At 40.6% G+C, this 22,575-nt stretch overlaps 1 protein-coding gene across 1 annotated transcript in view; it reads right to left on the bottom strand.

Annotated features, from left to right (window-relative positions):
* The window catches only part of LOC139737939 (ADP-ribosylation factor 1), an 84,499-nt gene that overhangs the window by 22,808 nt on the left and 39,116 nt on the right, over positions 1-22,575 (bottom strand). The window contains exons 2-3 of the mRNA XM_071648603.1: positions 18,789-19,042; positions 14,218-14,328 (exon numbers count right to left, since the gene is read on the bottom strand). Of these exons, the coding sequence (XP_071504704.1) occupies positions 14,218-14,328; positions 18,789-18,936 (259 nt within the window). The 5' untranslated portion in view covers positions 18,937-19,042. The remainder of the gene's footprint in view (positions 1-14,217; positions 14,329-18,788; positions 19,043-22,575) is intronic.

Here is a 22,575-nt window from a genome sequence, read left to right as displayed (position 1 = left end):
AATCAAGTTTCAGCACAGCGGCGATGCCTGCAGCAAAAGCAGAGAGCAGGAAGGAAGTGTGCTTGTTCTGCAGCAGAGGGACACATACTCTGGCTGATTGCACAGTGCTCGCATCCAAGCCATATGAAGACCGCCTGTCATTTTGCAAAAAAGAAGGTCTGTGCTTTAGCTGTCTTCAAGGTGCTGCCCACTTTGCAAGAAATTGCAAGAGGAGATTGAAGTGCAGCATTTGTAGCAAACAACACCCAACAGTGCTGCATAGGGAGTTGAAGGCGAATCAACCTAAAAGGGAGAACAACTCAGCTGGCACTCAGCAGCAAGTTACAGAACCAGAGGCTTCTGCTACTATTACGCAGCAGCCACAACAGAATAGTGAGAACAAAAATCAAGCGGTGGCATCAAACACAATTAAGTGCAGCTTAAACACAAGTTCACCAGGAAATGACACCTTGCCAGGCATTGTGCCTGTCAGAGTACGCTCACGAAGGACAGGTGTGTGCACAGAGACATACGCATTCATCGACTCTGGCAGTAACGCGGTCTTCTGCACAGAAAAGCTGGCAACAACGTTGAATGTACAAGGCAAGACGATCAACCTCCACATGTCTACCATGACAGACGAAAAGATTACGACCAGCCAAGTGTTGAGAGACCTAGAGGTCATGGATGTGCAGGGACACAACATCATACGACTGCCAGAAGTTTACTCACAACAGTACATACCAGTAGACAAGGAAGACATTCCTAGTCAAGAGGATGTGCAGAAGTGGCACTATCTGCAGAACATTGTAATGCCTTCCTTAGCAGAAGAGGCGCACGTTGGATTGCTAATAGGAAGCAATGTTCCGAGGGCAATGGAGCCAGTAGAGGTGATAAGCAGTGAAGTTCCAAATGGGCCCTTTGCATGCAGAACAGTTCTTGGATGGCTGGTGTACGGTGTATCAAGGGATGGAGCTAAAGGAAACAAAATCCAGTCTCACAGAGTGAAGGCTAAGGCCGACATTGACCAGCAGTTTGAAAGGCTGTTCAATCAAGATTTCAATGAAAGGATCATTGATGACAAGGAAGAGAAGTCACAGGAAGACTTGATCTTCATCAAGAAGGTAGAGCAGTCGATGAAGCTGGAAGATGGTCATTATGAGATAGCTCTTCCCTTCCGTAGAGACGATGTGAAGTTGCCGAATAACAAACTTCAAGCAATGCAGCGAGCAGGCCACTTGAAGAGAAGGTTTGAACGACAAGCAGACTTCAAAAGGGAATACACTGACTTTGTAGACTCCATGATGAAGAAAGAGTACATGGAGAAAGTACCTGAGGAAGAAATACAAAGAAATGATGGAAGAGTGTGGTATCTTCCCCATCATGGTGTGGTACATCCTCAAAAAGGGAAGCTGCGGGTCGTCTTTGATTGCTCAGCTGAGTATGGAGACTTCTCTCTCAATAGGGAGCTGCTACAGGGGCCGGATCTTGCAAACAAGTTGTTTGGAGTATTGACCAGATTTCGTCAAGACAGAGTGGCAATGCAAGCAGACATAGAGGGCATGTTCTCACAGATCCGTGTACCTAAAAGAGACAGAGACATGTTGAGATTTCTGTGGTGGGAGAACGGCGACATTGAGCGACCTTTGACAGAGCACAGAATGAAGGTACACGTCTTCGGTGCTGTATCATCACCATCATGTGCCAACTTTGCATTGAAAAGAGCAGCACAGGACCAGACAGGTAGCTTCTCAGATGAGGTCATTCGTACTGTGCATCGAAACTTCTACGTCGATGACTGTTTGTGCTCAACGCAGAGTGTACAGGAGGCTGAGAAATTGGTGTCAGACCTGACAGAGATCTGCAGAGGAAGGGGATTTCGTCTGACGAAGTGGCTATGCAATGAGCCAGAGGTGCTAGCCAAGATCCCAGTGGAGGAAAGAGCAAAGAGTGTACGAGACTTGAGCTTAGATGTCAAGAATGAGATCACCGAGAAGGCACTGGGTATCGTGTGGTCTACAAATGAAGATACGCTGGGTGTGACAATCAATCTGAAGGACAAACCTGAGACAAGAAGAGGGATTTTATCCACTGTTAGCTCTGTGTATGATCCCATAGGATGTGTAGCACCAGTTGTGTTGCCAGCAAAACAGTTGCTCCAAGTGCTGTGTAGATCTCGGTTGGGCTGGGATGCCAAGATTCCGCCGGACTTGCTAAGGAAATGGCACACCTGGAAAACCGAACTACCAAGGCTGATGGAGTTCAAGATGGCAAGATGCTTGAAACCGCCAGATTTTGAGCCAGATTCAGTCACCCTGCATCATTTCTGTGATGCCAGTGAAAAAGGCTATGGCAGCGTCACATATCTGCGATGGAAAAATGCAGAAAGGGTACAGATGAAGTTTGTGACGAGCAAAGCTAGAGTTGCACCACTGAAGGAGGTGTCTATTCCTAGAATGGAGTTGACAGCAGCAACTGTAGCGGTCAGAGTTGACCACATGATCAAGCAAGAGCTCGACATCTTGGTAGATGAGACCTTCTTCTGGACTGACAGTATGACTGTTCTTGGCTACATCAATAACGACACGTCACGATTCAAGACATTCGTAGCGAACAGGGTGGCAGTGATTCGAGATGGATCCAAACCAAACCAGTGGAGGTATGTGGAGTCTTCACTTAATCCTGCCGACATGTGTTCAAGAGGAATCGAAGCAGATAAGTTTCTGCAGTCAGATGTCTGGAAGGAAGGCCCAGAGTTCCTCCAAACACCAGATGAGGAGTGGCTGACAAGAAGTGAAGTCTCGCCAAGCAATCTGCATGTTGAATTGGAATTGAAGAAAACATGCCTTGCCACGGAAGTGACCAAAGAGGAAACTTTCAATCCCACAAGTGAACTTATCCATCACTACTCAGACTGGATGAGACTGAAAAGGGCAGTGTGCTGGTTGAGGCGATTTGTGAAATGGATGAGTCAGAAGAAGGAGCAGACCACTTCCCAAGATGAATCCCTGAAAGGGAGACTGACACTTCAGGAAATACAAGCTGCAGAAGCAAAGATTGTGGGTTTTGCCCAGAGTGAAGCATTCCCATGTGAAATTGAGGGACTACAGAACGAAGGCTCAATTCAAACAGCAAGTAAAGGAGAACGGAAAACAAGGGTGAAAAGAGCAAGTCCTATCTATAGACTTGACCCAGAGCTGGATGAGGGCCTGCTGAGAGTTGGAGGAAGGCTGAGTCGAGGTTCACTTCCCATGAATGTGAAACATCCTGCAATTCTCCCTAAGAAGAGCCATGTGTCAAAGTTGATCCTAGAACACATACACAAGATGTCAGGGCACAGTGGGAGAAACTACGTACTGGCTCGACTTCACCAGAACTACTGGATGCCAAGTGCAAATTCTGCCGTCCGGAAGATAACGGGGAGCTGTATCCAATGCAGACGTAACCGAGCAAAGGTTCTTCAGCAGAAGATGGCAGACTTACCAGCTGACAGAATCAAGCCCGATGATCCTCCATTCACAAGGGTAGGAGTCGATTTCTTTGGCCCACTGGATGTGAAGAGAGGACGTTCAGTTGTGAAAAGATATGGTGTGATGTTCACATGCCTTGCAGTCAGAGCAGTGCATATCGAGAAGGCTGACAGTCTCAGTACAGATTCATGCATCGCAGCCATTAGAAGGTTCATTGCACGGAGAGGTGCAGTGCAAGTAATGAGATCTGACAATGGCACTAATCTGGTAGGAGCAAAAAGAGAACTGAAACGAGAGATAGATGCATGGAATCAAGCACAGATCAACGATGCACTGCTGCAACACAACATACAGTGGAGCTGCAATCCTCCCGGGGGCTCACATCATGGCGGCGTCTGGGAACGACAGATACGCACGGTAAGAGAGTTGCTGTTTAACCTTGTAAAGCAGCAAACACTAGATGACGAAGGTTTGCAGACACTCCTTTGCGAAGCAGAAGCCATCATTAATGGGAGGCCCATTACCAAGGTGTCAGATGACCCGACTGATTTAGAAGCATTAACTCCAAACCATCTGCTTCTAATGAAGTCACAACCACAACTACCACCAACGGTGACCCGAGAGACTGATGTGTATGCCAGACGAAGATGGCGTCAGGTGCAGTACATGTCAGATCTGTTCTGGCGCAGATGGACGAAAGAATATCTTCCCCAGTTGCAGCAGAGGCAGAAGTGGGTGGAGCCACAACGCAATCTCCAGGTTGGTGACTTGGTGCTGCTGGTGGACCAGACATTGCCACGAAACACCTGGTTGCTGGGGAGAGTGACGCGCACACTACCAGATGCTGAGGGCTACGTTCGCAGCGTAGAAGTGAAGACAAAGTTGGGTGCTTATACGCGGCCTATCAGCAAGTTGTGCCTTTTGCTGGAAGGAGATGTGTAATTAGTTGTGGGATCCTGTATTTTGTGAATTATTTTGTGCATATGATGTGGTGCGAGCCAAGCGCCGCCACAAATAGATTTGATATGAAAGTTGGACCACAGCTGTATGTTTTGGAGCATCAAGCAGGATAGCATGACGTTTACATGGAGCGTGTATGCAGCAGGATCAGTTATGCAGCAACAATTTGTGAATCGCGTGTTGAAATAGTGTGAATATTGCTTGCTTCAAAGATAATAGCAAATGTATAGTAGGTGTGGTGCGAGCCAAGCGCCGCCACACTCTTAGTTTGCCGTGATTTTGTGATCAACGGGTATGTGCCATCTCGCATTCAACATAGTTTGCTCAAGTGCATTATAAGGACACTCCGAACCGTGTGACGCACAATGGACATATGTGGAAACAACAAATTAATGGAACTTGAAGAAAATTGGACATGTTAGATATATACAGACAGAGACTGTATCAAGCTGACTCGTATAAGCTTCAAGCGATATTGGACTTCATGGCCGCAGTTGCATGAAGAGTACGAATGTAAATGGTTGCATTTGTTGTGTTTAAGCTGAAATAACAGTGGTCAGACATACAAAGATCCACTCATAACAGAGAAAATTCTGGTGTGTAACACAAGGTAAAGGCAGTTGTGTTATTTGTTACACATTTGTATTGCATTTTGAGTCACAAGGTGATTATGAAAAGGAGTGCTACACCAGTTGACCACTAGGTACATGTTTTGATGCTTAAAAGAAGAATATTTCTTTGACTAGTGGATATCTCTCATGATACTGCATCATATGGATGTGTTAAGGTATGTGTGCATTTTTTGGAGATGACATCAAGAAAATATAGCTCCAGTGGTAATTTGCTCTTTAGGTGCAGAGTAATAATTTGCCAAAAGTGGTATATGAGATAAGAGTAATTGCATAATGTACACTATGTTACAGCAGTGAACATATTCAGTTCAGAAGCAAACTGAAAGTTTGAGTTTTTTGGCAAAGAGACGCCCAGTAAGTAATATGTCTTTGGATATATTTTGTTTGATCTATGCTCACTTCAGTGTGTGAGTCATTTGGTGTAATGCTTTATGACATACAGGTAATGGAACAGTTCAAATGATACTGTATGATATTATATGTTTATGTTATGCTGTGCAGACATAAATTTGATTCAAGATTCAAGATGGAATATAAGAGGTTTGGTACAGATGTACAAAGAGAAATATTCCCAAATCGGTCAAGGTGTTAACCATAGAATTTGGTATGCAAACCATTGGCTTTGGTGTAGTATGGTTTTGGAAAAGTGTGAAGACAAAAGTGTATTTCATAATTGCAAGTGTATTGCATTGTATTCTCATTTTATGGGGAGTTGTTGCAGTTTTCTAGTATAAGATAAGTTTAAACAGGGTTTTGTGAGATCACAAAGTCAGAACAAGAGAGATAGAAGCAGTGGTATACTATCAAGGTATATTTTATTGTTTCAGAGTCAGACAAAACCAAGTGGTGATTTGTTGTTCTGATGCTGTTTGCTTTATGCTATTATCGAGGTACAGCTTGGTACATAAATGTCATGAATAGTGAATAGTGTAGTATGCAAATATGTTCATCAGGTGATAATGTTTGTAGATTTGGTGTTGACAGGTGTTGGTAGAAGAGAATCAAAGGTTTAAAAACGCCAAAGGAGGATTCAAATGCATAATGAAAGTTTTTGTATTTGAACAAAGGTGGTTTGTTGTTATGGACAAACATGTTATCTGGTATTCCGTATATTTGTTGCATTAGAAATTGTTCCTAGTTGTAGAGTGACAAGCTGAGTTTCAAAGGATTTGTGCATTTGAGGTTGGTCGTGTACATTGTATAGAAACACGCTCTGAAACACAAAAGCTAAACTCAGAGAAATTGTGATTTCAATCATTTGACGATTGATTCTAGTAGAAAGAGCAGCAGGAGGTGCAAGTGCCTTGAGTAAATACATGCCTTGTATTGAGTTGAGTAGGATGCTCATCAGTCAGAACAGTTTAAAGTGCCAAACTCAAAGGAGCATTGGGTTATGTGTTTTACATTATTAATTTGTTCTAGTTTGTTTCATACTAAGATGTATGCATGGTAGATAACCATCTGTTCGTATTTGAATTTGTTACTAGAACATTGAAGTGTTTTGTAGAAACCTAAGTGAAGTTTCTTCAGCACAGATAGTGCTTGGTTTAATGGGGATACCATTTGATTATATATTGTTGGTTACCATGGTTTAAAGGAAACAGAAAGAGGTAATTTTCACCGGCAAGCGTGTTGAAAATTAAGGGGCCGGAAAATGTTACTGCCGATTTAACAGGAATAGCGCCACCTTGTGGTCGAATCTAAAAACGCATCACAGTATCTCACTAGTATAATAGGCAGTACATAGAAAGAGAAGAGAGGACTTGGCTGACAGAAACAGGTGAGGGATGCTGTGATTGTGACCCGGGGGAGGCGCACAATCTTTCAACCTGCTTCTTCTGCTTTTCCCACTTTGTACCGCTTTTCCAGCTTTTCACCTTTTCTGCTCGGTAATCATGTAAGGATGTAGAACAGACAGGCAGTGAAGAATTCATCGTGTTGACCTTCATTGATGCTCGACCGTGTCTCAAGTGTCCAAGTGTAGAAAATAGTGAGTCAGACGTGAAACGATGCATTAAAGAACACAGTGGACAATACCACAGCACAGTTACTTGATTGTGATTCGTTGCAAGTTTGTGAGTACCGTACCGTGCCAGAGCAACGCAAGTGTGTACAGAGCATCAGTGTGTGTGATGATCGGATGATGAAGTGTGAATGGTAGTGGAAATCGGGAGACGGATCGGCGGAAGAGTGGCGTGATAAGAAAGAGCCAACCCAAGATTACACAAGGTGCCCGGGTATCATACATTACAGCATATAAGAGTCAGTAGCAATAACCAGCAGCTACAATGGCTATGCAGATGACCTTGCCCTTCTTCACTCTGACAGAGCCTGGTCAAATGTAGAGAATACCCTCACTGCAGATATGTCGCAAATCGCGAAGTACTTCAGGATCTGGAGACTCAAGATTAGCATGTCCAAGACAACGGTAACAGCCTTCCACCTGAACACCAAGGAGGCTAATCGGCAACTCAGTGTCATTCTTGATGGAACACCTCTTCCATACAATGCTACACCAACCTACCTTGGAGTGAAGTTGGATGGGCAGCTGACCTACCAGGAACAGTTCAAGGCCATAAGTGGAAAAGTGTCTTCACGGAACAACCTCCTTCGCCGACTTGCAGGCTCAAAATGGGGTGCCAGTGCAACCACTCTCTGCACTAGTGCGCTAGCACTGGTATACAGTGCTGCGAAATACGCCTCCCCTGCGTGGTGTAGGAGCTCTCACACCAAGAAACTTGACTCAGTTCTGAATGACACCATGAGATTAATTACAGGATGTCTCCGGCCTACACCAACAGAATTCCTACCTGTTCTCTCAGGCATCGCTCCCGCCCCCATGCGCCGAGAACATCACACACATAGGCTGGTCACCAAGGCCTCCAGCAACCCGGACGACCTCCTCCACGACGTACAGTAGTTGAGGACTCTGTAACTCTGGGTCAGCGGCATCAGCGACTGAAGTCTCGCCACCCTTTCTCCCGCCATGCAGCAACGCTGAGGGGATCAGACTTCAACATCTGCCAGACATGGAGAACAAGCTGGGAAGACACCCAACGACCTGCCCAACTCGTCATGCCCAATACATCTGTCCCCCCAGGAGCAAACCTCCCAAGGAGTGAGTGGGTGTCTCTAAATCGGATTCGAACGGGAGTTGGGCGTTTCAATGCAGCCATGCATCGTTGGGGGCTACGCCCGTCAGCAGCTTGCCAGTGTGGTGCACCACAACAGACTGCTCAACACATCTTGAGTGAGTGCCCTGATCTCCACCCTCCTGACAACATGGACCTGACACACCCTACCCCACAGATTGTAACTTGGCTACAACAACTGAGGGACATTATTTAGCTGCTGCTGCCTCATAAGCAAGAAGAAGACTACATCTTTGTATGTTTCTGTTAATTGTGTAATTTACATTTTAGTATTGATAATAGGGATAGTCTCTATCACATCATTTTTTTTTTGCCTGTGAAAATTCTGTAAATTGCCAAAGATTATGATTTACCCAAATTTATATTCGTGCTTTTGGTGTCTTGCTGTTGTGTAGATAAGTTAAGTGCTTTCAAAACTGCATGACAAAACAAAAAGTTACTCAAGTAGAACCAATAGAAACTAGAAATGTCGCTATGGCGACTGGTGTATGCCTCCGCCATAATGCATAGTTCTCCTATTAGGTCTATAGTACAATGTCTTGACAATGTGTGATGACAGTTTCACACAATTGGCAAAATATTAAAATGACAGGTTTGTCACAAATGTGCTGAATGTTCACTTTCCTAGAACTAGGTTCAATTGGATGAATGATTAAAACGTCAGAGTGCAGGTATTTGGGGGAACTGATGATTTTTACTTGACTTTTGACCCTTTTATAAGTTTATGCATTGAGTAATTTCAAGGTATTGAGAAAAAGTATAATTTCAGTATCAAATGGTAAAATAGTATTATCTAAACCTGGCCTCTGACCTTTGACCCCACAGTTCCAAAGAGAATCACTGTTAGGTAGAACATGCATAAATATGTAAGTTTCATGATAATACCTTGAGTTACTTTTGAGATATGGAGGAAGAAGTGCAATTTAACACTTTCACTTGACCTTTGACCTTTTGACCTTTGACCTTTTGGCAAGAAACTTCCCACAGAATATATATTGGGTTATACATGCATACATCAAGTTAAAAAAAAACCTTCAGGCATTGCATAAATATAAGGAAAGTAGTGATATTTTGAGGAGTTGACCTTGACCTTTGACCCCCTGACCTTTGACCCATGACCCCCAACTTCCCTAGATAATCACTGTCCATCGGTACATGCATATATCGTCGCTGGGGTGACAAGACCTTGTATCTGCAATTTTGGTGAAAATGACTTTTTTGCATTTATGGTCAAACAATCGGTCAAGTGATGTCCTGTCCAAATCCTAGTTGTCTTACCCCAAAAGTGAAGCCACCATGGCATGTCAAAGGAACGGCTGTCCCATTCGATAAAGTGCTTTTTCCGCCATGTTTTTTAGCTCTCCTGAACATTTGACATTTTGTAGATACGAGGTCTTGTCGCCCCAGAGACGATATATGGTAGGGGTACCACCTATCGGCAGGGTACCTTCCCATCGGCACCCTGCGTATCATGGCTGTTTGCGTATAGAACGAAAAGGTACGCGCGGGATCAAGTGTCATTAGCTATAAAGACAATAAAAACGAAGAAACGAAAATGAATCTCAAAAACAAACTAACAAACCAAGCTAAAAACGTTTCTATTACACATCCGCTCAGTAACGACGCATGGCTGTGAAATTCACGTGTATTACCTATGGAGGGGAGGGGGTGCTGATCGCAAGGTACCCTTTTTAGCTGCGCGAAGAAAACGGAACGCGCGCACTAAAATTGCGCTATTTTAAAACGGAGATTCATAATCAACGAGACGGTCATGACATTCAAAACTGCAGTATTTATGGCATATTTGAGGTTAGAATTAGGCGAATTTGTGTTATATTTTTAGAATAAACAAGCTACAGATCCTTAGGGTGACGATAGCTGGTACCCCCAACCCTACTAAGTTGCATGAAGATACCTTGAACCATTTGCGAGATATGGAGAAAAACATGAAAATTCAACCTTTTTTTCACAAAATAACCTGTGACCTTTGACATTTGACCCCATGACCCTAAAATCCAAACAAAGTATCATCCCCCCAGGATATACCCTCATACCAAGTTTGATGCAAAACCACCTCACGGTTCTTGAGATATCAACAAAAACAAAACGGGACAGACGGACGTACGGACGTACGGACGGAAAGGACGACTCGAAAACATAATGCCTCCGGCCACTTCGTTGGCAGAGGCATAAAAAAGTTGATTTATAAATGTACTCCACATCATGTGACCACTAGTGTACATATCCATTTCCAAGTGCTAGTACATTGTATTCATGCAAGAACAACGGTAATGGGGAATTAATACGTTGGCCTATGCATTTCGTTCAATATGCTCTGATATTGAACGGTAAAAATTGAGCGCACTACAATGTACAATACGCGTTTTTAATGCGCCGCTAAAACGTCCTATACAGATGATAATGTCATGTACCGCACTGTAATATCATCAAAAGTCACATTGTACATAACTGTATTCTTGTCCTATGTATTTGCATGGTAGATTGATGCACTTTCAAACTTTAAAAACATAAGTGGAAAATGTTCTTTATTCTTCTCCAGTCATTATGTGCTCGATTTCTGCGCACGTTTAAAGTTTGCATCTTTACACACTAATTAGTAAAACTTATTGCAGCTATAACACTGATGTACCGCTTGCCAGTTTATATTGTTTTTGCAGAAATACATGTGTGTGGTGGTGCTGTTTGAAAGACTGTTGTCAAATTTGATGAACAAATGACAAATGTTAACAACATATTGTTATAGATTATAACACGGCAAATTCAAACCTCAGCTTTAGGTCTGCATTGTAAAAGTTTACTCCAAGGAATTTATGGCTTTGCCTTTAAAAAAGTGTACATTTTTATTGATCCCAAATGCTAGATATGTTTTATGCATGTTTGGTGAATTTTGTTTATTCATGCTTGTGAAACTTTGTGTGGTGTGGTATCCCAGCTCTTTTCCCCTTGGGATTCTTATCATCCTTCACAATATATAACAGATGTTCTTTTCTTTTTTTTTTCATAGAATATGCTGTAAATTGTTAGAGGTCATGATTAGTCTGAATTTATACTCTTTTGCATTTGCAGTTGTGTATTGTGTCTATAGTGCTTTCGAATTGCAGAACGGAAAAAAAATAGCCATTGGTATAGAACCAAAGATAAGTTAATTCAAGTACCCCACGTTCTGTGACCAAAAGTGTATAGCTTATCCTCTTCCAAGTATATGAATTCATATAGCTTATCCTCTTCCAAGTATATGAATTCATACCAGAAATATTATGTTTGTTTTCAACGACAATGCCAAAGGTCCTGTTTAACATAATTGTTTTCTTGCCTTTTGTAGTTGCTTTTAGCATGAATGTGTTTAAAAAAAACCCATAACTAGCAAACATGTGGTAAAAGTTCTTCATACTACTCAAGTAATATACTTGATTTTTGCACATCTAAAGACTGACACAATTACTGTATGTACACCCATGCAGGAATTTTATATTTCATAGAGAACTGGAAATTTTGTTCTTCAAAAGGCTGATGCACCTCTTGCTATTTCATATCATCTGTACAGAGATGTGTGGTGGTGCTTCAAGAACTGTTAACAAATGACAAATTTGTGGAAAAACAAAATTAGTGAATGACTGAAAATATATCAAGAATATGTGACATAGATTATAACATGACAAATACAAACCTTGCCTTTAGATTGTAAAAGTTAACCTGAATAAAAACATCGCTCTGAATTTGTAAAAGAGTAAATTTTTATGGATTTAAGTTATTGATTATGTTGTAAGTCTAGAAAAAAGACTGGTGAATTTCATGTATTCATGCTTGTGAAACTGTGTGTGCATGGGTGTGTTATTCTTGGCTTTTTCCAGATCAATAATAATGTATGACGTGCTCATGTATTGCTGATATGTACAATATGTCTTGTACGTATGCTTGATTGCTGACATGAATTGAGTTTGTGATGCACATTTTCAATGCAAATAGGTACCTTTAAGAATGGTGACAATGAAGCACCTTACCAGCACTGTGTGTGAAACACACCAAAAATACACAGACATCAACTCATATATTACAAGAAAAAAAAAAAGGTTCTTTTCACCACCATTAAATGATTCTCAGCACTATCACAGAAGCGACACCTTTTTGGAGCTTGTGAGAACCTATTACAATGGTCCCAGGCAGCACCTTTTAACATTGGTGTCCATTAGAACTTTTTCCAATGAAATGGTTCTCATATACACCCTTTAAAACAGAGGATGTGAGCACCTCTTTAGTCAAAAAGGTGCCCATAGGCACCTTCCAAATGGTACTCATGAGCACCATTTCATCGTATAAAGGTCCTAATGGTCACCTTCTGCAAAAGGTGCCGACAGGCACCATTTAAAAAGGTTCTCACGAGCACCAAAAAGGTGTTGCTATTGTGACAGTGCTGAGAACCATTTAATGGTGCTCAAAAGAACCCTTTTTTCTTGGAGTGTAGGATAAAACCGCAATTGTTTTAATTTTTCACCATTTAGAAGAAACTGGATGGGAATTCCTGTTTTTGGCGGCCATGCAGAAAAACATATCTACTTCAAGATTCTTCTTCTTGTTTACCATACATTGCACAAATCTGCCCCTGCCTACTTTCAAAATACTCTACATCTTCACCAACCACCACGAAATCTCCATCCGTCAAACTCACAAGAATTACAGGTACCTCGAATCAAGCATAGTTGGGGGTTAAATTGACAATTGTTTACCTGTATGTATATGTGCATGTATATTGTTTGTTTGTTTATTGTTCTTATTATCTTCTGTGATACTGTTGTAACGTGATGCATATATGTACTCTGTTCTACAGCGCCACGAGTGTATTTCTAGGTAGAATGAGTGCTTTATAAGAGTCTCTCTATTATCATCATTATCATTATTATCATTATTGTTTTCATTATTGTTGTTATTATTATTATTATTATTATTATCATTATTGTTATTATCATTATTATTATTATTATTATTATTACTAGTATTTTGGTGGCCATCTTGAATGTCCCAAAACCCTCAGAGATGCAAATGTTGCAGCATCCAGATTAAGATTCAACACCTTCAAAATAGGATTGAAACCATCAGTTTCCCCCAATTTTTAATAATTTAGAAGAAAAATACACTGGTTTTCTGTTTTGGTGGCCATTTTGGTGGCCATTTTAGATATGCCATAACCCCCAAAGATACAAGAGCTGCATCATTCAGATTTGGATTCAGGAACCCTGAAATAGGGTAAGGCCATTAATTGTTTCAATTCAACATTTAGAAGAAAAATACATTTAATATCTGTTTTTGGCAGCCATTTTGGTGGCCGTCTTGAATGTCTCACAACCCTTAAGGAAACTGGAGATGCATCATTCAGATTCAGAATCAGCACCTTCGAAATAGGGTAAAACCATTAAAAACATTAGCAGATGGCAAAAAGGTTAACTCAAAATTTGGCTTTGGCACCCAGACTATTTCTTACTTAGCAGCATCAAGTCCTTCATTTATGAAAATAATTGCTTGTAAATTTTCTTGACAGACAGAAAAGAAACTACACCTTAGACTTGTGAAAAATGTTTAATCACAAATGTTTAATTACATGAATCACAACTTGAACATTCTCTTAAGAGCTCTTTAAAGCATTCCTTTGCATGATCTTACCATAACCCTACTGACAAAACAGTGGATAAAATTGCAGATGTGATTAAAATTAAACGTTTTGATAAGTTTTGAATAAATTGATGTACTATACATTGGTTAAACTGATATATAACAGGTTCTTATACCTCATTTTCACAGCTAAAACAGACACTTTGGGTGGTTATGCCAATTTGATAAAGAATCAAGTAGTCATTTAAACCATACACAGAGTTCACTGAATATAGAATGAAACTGCAGTCCACCAACAAAATATGAAGAAGCATAGAAGTTTCCAAGCAGCATTGTTGTTGCCGAGTGTGTGTGTGTATGTGTAATGTACATGGTAATTTTATAGGAATGTGTACGTACCTTGTGTGTTCTGAAAGTAATGCCGCCACAGTGGTCGAATCTTATCTTGGCCACCCACATCCCATACTGTGAAGGCAATGTTCTTATATTCCACTGTCTCTACATTGAATCCTGCAATAGCAAACATATGACAGTTTGTAAAACTTTGAATTATGCAAATATGAAAATGAAGATATCACTGAACAAAGCAAGAAATTTGCTCAACATGTACAGTCATCTAGGATGCCTCTGCCTTTCTCATGCCATTGCTGTAATCACCCAGAAGTACATGTATGGCTCCTCAATTCTCGCTATCGCCAATGACGTAAAAAGTACCCGGATGTTGATTTAAGCGTCATTTACGGTGCATTATGGGATAGTCCGGTAGCAAAGTCACTTCCGTTCGTACGCGCGTGATACGTGACTAATGCTATTTACACACACAACTGACTGTATTCTACGTGTACTTCCGGTTTTCTCGACTTGAATTACAGCTTTAATATGATTTGAAATTTCTCCATTCTTAAGAAGTTGCTGTTAATACGACTATTGGTTGTTGCTGCGAAGCTGCCATGTGTTGTTCGCACGACAATGAATGAAAAAAATCTGCAGAAATAGGACCCTTACTGGCAAGCGAGACGTGACGTGGCCGCGTGGGTGAAGTTTGCGGGTGACTCCACAGCGCAGTGCGTGTACGCGCGACTTACTAGTAGTGGTAACTGTAGTAGCACTAGGCAGTAGGCCTACCTACATTGTACGTACTTACTTGGAAGAAGTTGCTTCGGAGACAGGATAAGTTCGAGATCACTGTTCGTTCCCGATTGTGTTCACGACATTTCGACAGAGAACAAATAAAAAAAAAGATGGGCATTCCATGACGATATACTGTATATCCAGGTGGGTGAATATTTTCCAGCATATTTTCAGCGTATGCAGAGATGACTGATCTGTGATGCGTGCACATCGATCGCATGATCAAGCAGTAGAAATTCTACGCTGTACCGGGGTATGTGTTAGCTTATGCGCTGTGTGCAGTGGTGCATGCTAATGCGATGCAAGGCCGGCCGCCGGAGGGGATTACAGTGTACGAGTATGATGACAGGCCTGGCCACTCGCTGGCTCGGGCGGTACAGGGGCCTACTGTACTAGTATCCGTGGTCGGCGCTGTGCTATAGGTAAGGTACACGTACGCGCACGCTAGCGTTGTGCAAATTATGCCCCGCGCCGGAAGTGCCCTTGCTACCAAGTGCACTACATCTTGACGAAAAAGCCACATCCGGGTACTTTTTACGTCATTGGCGATAGCGAGAATTACAGGAAAACAGAGTTAAAGGGATGGTGCAGTTTCGGTTGAGATTGGGCTTCATGTTTCTGGTTTTTTTTATGACGATTTTTTTAGATAATTCATGTGAAACCTCTTCTTACATATGAAAGAGCATAATTCTAAGAGGAATTCAAAGTTAATTTGATGAAAATTGTTTTTTAAATGGCTGAGTAATCATTGTTGTCTCTTTTACCATGTAATTCTTTGTGCAATTCAGTCTCATGACTACGAGCCATGAATATCTAAAAAAAATACAGGCAGGATTTAATCCTACGAATTCCTGGGCCCTGTTGCATAAAACCCTTACTGCTGGACTTACCGCTCCTTTCCAGCGGTAAGTCTTCAAATTAGCGGTAAATTTTATAATCCTTGATGCTGATTGGCCGTGACACCTAATTTTGACGGTAGTTACCATTGAAATTCAACGGTAAGTTTTATGCAACGGGCCCCTGATCACCAAACAGACATCTTATCCACTAGTACTAGGTATTATAAAAAAACATTCCCCTCTTTTGATGGTTAACATTTAAAAACTATATATCAGATAACACTGGCAGAGATATTAGCAATATCTGAATAGTGTACAATTTTGTTGGAGCAATTAAAAAATGAAAGGATACATTGTAAATCAGTTTCATTAAATTCAACATTAATTTTCAAGTATGGGTTCAGACTTTGCTCTATTTTCAGCCCTTGGTTAAAAAAAATTATAACTTTGCAGCATCAACTGGCGTGTATGGGAGTGTGCATGGTTAACACCCGATGACCAGGGTTTGAATGCTGTATCATTTATTCACAAGGAATTCTTCTATCTCAATTAGTCTTCATTCATCCTGAAATGTAATGCATGTGTATGCAATCACATAGAAACATGTGCTAACTTTTTTCAGATATTTTACCATGAATTCAAACTAGTTGTGCCCAGGGCAATACATCATGAACTAGAACTATCACTCAATGTGATTAATACCCCCACCTAAAACTGAGGGAGTTAATGTAGCTCAATCAGCAATTATTTTGTATGCTTTTCATTGAAAAAATATTGTTACCATGACAATGCATTGTTCAATATTGAATAAATGTCTTTTGCTCACTGTTAGTCACATGTGACATATCTTTAAGTCAAATGCTCAAAATTGAGTAAGATAAACTGACAATTTCTATGATTTTCATTAAACAAAGCAAGTGCCAAAATGTATCTCACCCATTCAAGTATAAGAAATTAATGTTTAATCCTCCATGACCTTTGACCATGTGGTGACCTTCAACTCCCCAAGGGACATTTACCAGCCAAGTTTGGTCACAAACGGACATATGGATCGAAAGATATGAGTCATAATCAAAACGCACCGTAAAAACTTACTGTAACATTGAATCCTAAAAGTTTGTTGACCCCAGTAATGACCTTCAACTCCCCAAGGGATATCTACCATCCAAGTCTGGTCACAAAAGGACTTGTACATAAAAGTTATGAGCCATAATCGAAAAGGGAGTGAAAACTTAACATTTGGCCCTAAAGTTCAATGACCCCTGCCTATGACCTTTGACCTTAAGATGACCTTCATGTTTTATAAAATATGCAACTTTGCATAACCACTCTTCCCTCCAAGTTTGATTGAAATTGAAGTCCTCAGTAGAGAGTTAATCAAGTTTTTGTAGCTTTACGGACAGACGATGGACAGACGATGGACGGACAGACGACTGACAGACAGATGCCGCAGGCGATCCCTTAGTTTCCCCTCACCTCTGGTGGGCTCAACAAAAACTGCCCCAAAGTTTTTTAAATATTAGGGCAGTTCGACTAATAGTTACACTGTCCACAAAATTGATTACGGACAGAAGGACGGAAGGACGGACAACCCGAAAACATAATGCCTCCGGCGACACCTCATGGCAGAGGCATAAAAACTAAGGGACTTACCTCAATCTGCATATTTTATTGCATGATTGGTATACAAAACTGCTGTTGCCATGGCAACAGATTTTTTTTCACACACAAAAAGAGATGTCTTGCACAAATACACATTACATTGATCATTGTATGGTGAATTTCAACTGATCTGCTTTAAAACTGAGAGTAGTTTGATGCACAACATTTTGTAGGATTTTTAATGGAAATTTGCAGTTGCCATGGTAATGCATTATGCGATCCTGACAGAAAAAGGCATTTTGTACATTCACCTTCTATAGCGGTCACACAAGCCAAATATCAGGCCAATTGCTCAAGAACTGGTATGGGCTAGGTCAATTACACCAGTCCTGTATATTCTTTGTAGGATTTGTGTAAAAATTGCTGTTGCCATGGCAGCAGACTTCTTAACACTCATGAAAAAGATGCCTTACACCACTACATATTACATTAATCACATGGGCCTAAATTGCTAAAAAACTGAGTTAGGTCAATCACATATTTTTTTTTTTTTTTTGTAGGATTTGTATAAAAATTACAGTTGGCATGGCAACAGATTTCTTAACACTCACAACTACACATTACATTGACTACATGTGCCAAAATTCAGCTAAACTGCTTTAAAACTGAGGGAGTAGTTTGATCCACAACATTTTGTGATTTTCAAAAAATGTGCCATTGCCACGTGGCAAAAAGGTGTCTTACACATCTACCAATGATAGCGATAACACATGCCAAATTTTACGTCGATTGTCAAAAAAATAAGAGTAGTTTGTGCCGCCATATTCTGTATGATTTATATAAAAATGTGCAGTTACCATTGTATGGCATAGCTCCATACAGACAAAAAAAGTGTCTTGCACAGCTTCCTACAGTGTATGAGATCATCTACCTTTGATAGTGGTTATGCATGCCAAATTTGGGGTCAATTGCTCAAAAAAAGCGAGAGAACTTCGAGCCACTAGTTTGCAACCGCCCCTCGACCGACCGACTGACCGCCCGGCCAACTGACCTCAGAGTGATTCCTATACATCCCCATACACAATATGTGTGGCTGGGGTTATAATTACTTTGTTCAATTGACTCTGTGTCACATATATGTATGAAAAAAGAAATGCAGAAATGATATAAACCAATCAGAATTACATGCTCTTCCATATTTCAGAAGTAAATCTTCATTATCTCACAAAAAAGGTAAAAATCTGAAGTGCCCTCTCAACCAAAATGATGCCATCCCTTTAATCTAGTACTTAGTACCCTTTTGTTTAATATAGCACTTCAGTTCAATCCACTAGAATAAAGCAAAATTATGCTTCTGCATTCATATTCACATCCATCTGCTGCCTCGAGTTTACTTACCAATTGTGGGAATTGTTGTGACAATTTCACCCAGCTTGAGTTTGTAGAGAATTGTTGTCTTTCCAGCTGCATCAAGTCCAACCATCAATATCCTCATCTCCTTCCTACCAAAGAGACCATTGAAGAGTTTTGCAAAAACATTGCCCATCGTGGACTTATATTTACTCTCAAGTAACACAGTTAATTTTATTGTTCACTGCTTTGGTCCTTTTGCTAGAGCCTGCTGTGACCGTCTCTTGCCTTCCCGTATTTTCCTGTGAGTAAAAACAGAACAACATTGACAAATGAGTACTTAAAATGATAATGACCTGGTAAGGAAGTACCAGTAATCACAAGAGTTAAGTTTCTGGCCCACCTTCCCATCCAAAGCATGTAAAAAATAGGAACTTGTGTTCATACCTCATTCTCATCATTTATTCATGTTAAAGAATTGCTCACATATCTTGCAATTTGATTGGTAAAGAACTTGATCTTTACTAGCCCTTCACTGCCTCACTGAAGACAGCCATTGTAAACATGTTGTTGCTAACTAAAGCAAGTGTTCGCATACTACTATGGTAAGTAATGTGAGCTAGCCATGCATCAGTAAATGTGTCTAGTAAATAAAAGTATGCAGCGAGTAAATTTCAACCAGTGGAAAAAAAAAATCATGGCATCTATGGCAAGCCCAAAGGAAATGTGTCCAGTAGCTTTGTCATCTGGTTACATGATAAAAGATGGATTTGTAGGAAAAAAAAAAGATCCCTGAGCCCTATTCTATAAAACAGATGATGTACATGTCTTTTGTGTCAGTAGGAATAGTGTGTATGTGGTAAACCAAGGAGGTGAATAAGCATTCTACAGTATACCTTATGCACACAATTCCTATTGATGCACACAGACCTGCGCATCATGTACTATGAAAGACATGCCATATTCGCCGGTGATAAGGCCACAATATCTTTTACAAGGCAAGAGCCAAAATGTGTCTTGCCCATTCGCGTAGAAATTATTTTTTTTCTAACTCCCGGAAGTTCATTGACCCTGCCTGCCTATGACCTTTGACCTTGTGGTGACCATCCAGGTTTGGTCACAACAGATATATGGATCAAAATTTTGAGCCATAATCAAAACGCTTCGTTAAAACTTAAAGGACATGTCCATCTTCATATACATGTGGATTGAGTGAGTGCATCAAGACTATTAGGACACATCAGTGAAAGTTTAGGGAAAATCGGACAACCTATTCAAAAGTTATGAATTTTTGAATTATCTGTGCAGTCATTGCTGGATGAGAAGATTACTACAGTGCATGATGTCACATGCATACAACGCTATAAATTTCACAAAAGTTAATTTCTTGAAAAAAGTGCACATTTCCTCAACCTGTCACTGATGTATGTTTTAAGGGTAATATTATTCCTCCTGCCTTCTGAAAGAGGCAAGTCAAGCGTTTTTTTTACTATGTGAGAAAAGTGAAAATATGTTGAATTTTCTTTATGTTTTCTTTATATCGTTGCACACATGTGACATCACAAGCTGTAGTAGTCTTCTCATCCAGCAGTGACTGAGCAGGAACTTCAAAAAATTCATAACTTTTGAACGGGTTGTCCAATATTCCTCAAACTCTCATTGATGTGTTAATCTAATATTGCTGCATTCACTCAATCCATATATCTATGAAGGTGGACTTGTCCTTTAAAGGGCTCATATAGTTTAGGTTGAGAACTGATTTCAGGTTTCTAACATTTTTTGGTGAGATAATGAGAAACCTCTTATGAAATATGAAAGAGCATGTAATTCCATGAGGAATTCAACATTAATTTGATGAAAATTGGTTTTGAAATGGCTGAGATATCCAAAACAGAGTGATTCTAATAAAGTGTGGGACCAACACTTCATTACGATTGCTTTGTTTTACTTTGTTTTTGGATGTTTCAGTCATTCAAAACCTGATTTTCATCAAATAAACTTTGATTCTCTTCTTAAAATGGTATGCTCTGTACTATTTTATAAGCGTTTTCTTGGTACCTTGCAAAAACTTAAAAGCCCAATTCTCATCTCCACCAATACTTTACCATCCCTTTAACATTGGGCCCTAAAAGATTGTTTACCCCTGTCTGTGACCTTTGACCTTGTGGTGACCTTCAACTCCCCAAGGGACATCTACCATCCAAGTTTGGTCACAAACGGAGATAGGGATCAAAAGTTTTGAGCCATAATCGAAAAGCTTCATAAAAACTAAACATTGGGCTCTAAAGTTCATTGTCCCCTGCCTGTGACCTTCATGTTTGGTAAAATGTGTAACTTTGTATTTAACACTCTTCGCTCTAAGGGTGTGTTTATGCTCAATTTGCGAAGGCAGAATCAGTGTTTTGAAATGCTGATTCAAAACGCTGATTTAAAACGCGGTTCACGGGAGCACGGTTTATGCTTGCTTTCTTCGACCTTGGAAAGAGCGTTTGCAATTACTTCACTGACCTCAGCAGAGGCAGATCAAATTGGGGCGTGCGCTTTTTTGGAAGTTCTGGCCTGAGTGTGTATTGCTCATGTTCCGTAGCATGTCTAATATAATTTCGATTGCTTTAACAATACACACGAACATGAACTGCAGACAATGATAGGAAATACGAGTATTTATTTCATTGACAAAGTGTTAACAAATCGGAATTAATGATGTGTTGTGAGCTCTTCATGCATTATTTAATAATAATGGCTGTCACCATGTACAGTAGTGTACCAACAGGGAGCTCGAGGGATCAGCACCTGCAAATTGTGTTTCGCAGCACAGTACAACTGTAATCGAAAGGTCAGCTGGCCTTGCGCGCAAATTTCAAGTGAACCCCAAAAACGATGGAGGTGACGTCATTTAAACGCGTATGTGATGTGAGTTGCGTTTACGCTTCCCCTTTAAACGTGATTAGTCAGAAACGCCGATCGTAAACGCACTTTTTTGAGCATTTTGAAACAACGTTTTGAAACGGTGTTTATATCAAAACGAGCAAGGGCGCAACCGCGTTTTGAACTAAACATGTATCAAAACGCTGATTCTGGCCCGAAAAGGGGAAGCATAAACACGGCCTAAGTTTCATGAAATTGAAGTCCTCAGTAGAGAGTAATTCAAGTTTTTGTAGCGTTACAGAGGGGCGACGGACGGACAGACGGACGACGGACAAACAGACGCCGCAGGCGATCCCTTAGTCTCCCAGGGTGGGCTCAATAAAAATAAAGCAGGTAAGTTCAGGGTGAGGCCTATACGCCAACACAAGCAAATTATTGCTTTTCCAACTCAGAGAATCACCTGCCTACTCCAGACTATGCAATGTGCCACTTAGCAATGCCATATTAACCTCTGAAGTAATCAATCTCACAGACAATGCTATCTTCTGTAATCAAGTGACATTTCTTTTTGTTATTACCTACTTATCACTGTCGCTGGTGCCAATTCAGAGGACATTGAAAAAAGAGACTTGAAAAAAGAAAGCACAGTGCAATTGCAAGTTGGTGTGAAAAGCCATAGCGGCGATTGCAATCCTTCACACATCACACAACAGCACTATCTCATGCAATACTTGGCTATTGAATGGTAGGCCACAGTGTGTGTGAATGAAGACACACCAGTGACCACTGTAAAAGTGGATATTTTCGCTTGATTAATTTTTTTGCGCTTGGCTGGGTAAGAAGAGTTTCGCATGTTTTTAATTCATTAGTGGAAAATTGAGCAAAGAAAATGGGATTCCTTCCGTGGAATCAAGTCGCCAACTACTGGAGCATACGACACACAAAAATATTCGTGTGTGTGATTCAT

This window comes from Diadema antillarum, unplaced genomic scaffold (genome assembly GCF_040938485.1).
Source record: "Diadema antillarum isolate AM-2024a unplaced genomic scaffold, OU_Dant_1.0 seq00000716_RagTag, whole genome shotgun sequence".
NCBI lineage: Eukaryota > Metazoa > Echinodermata > Echinoidea > Diadematoida > Diadematidae > Diadema > Diadema antillarum.
This window is presented reverse-complemented; position numbering and strand designations above follow the sequence as displayed.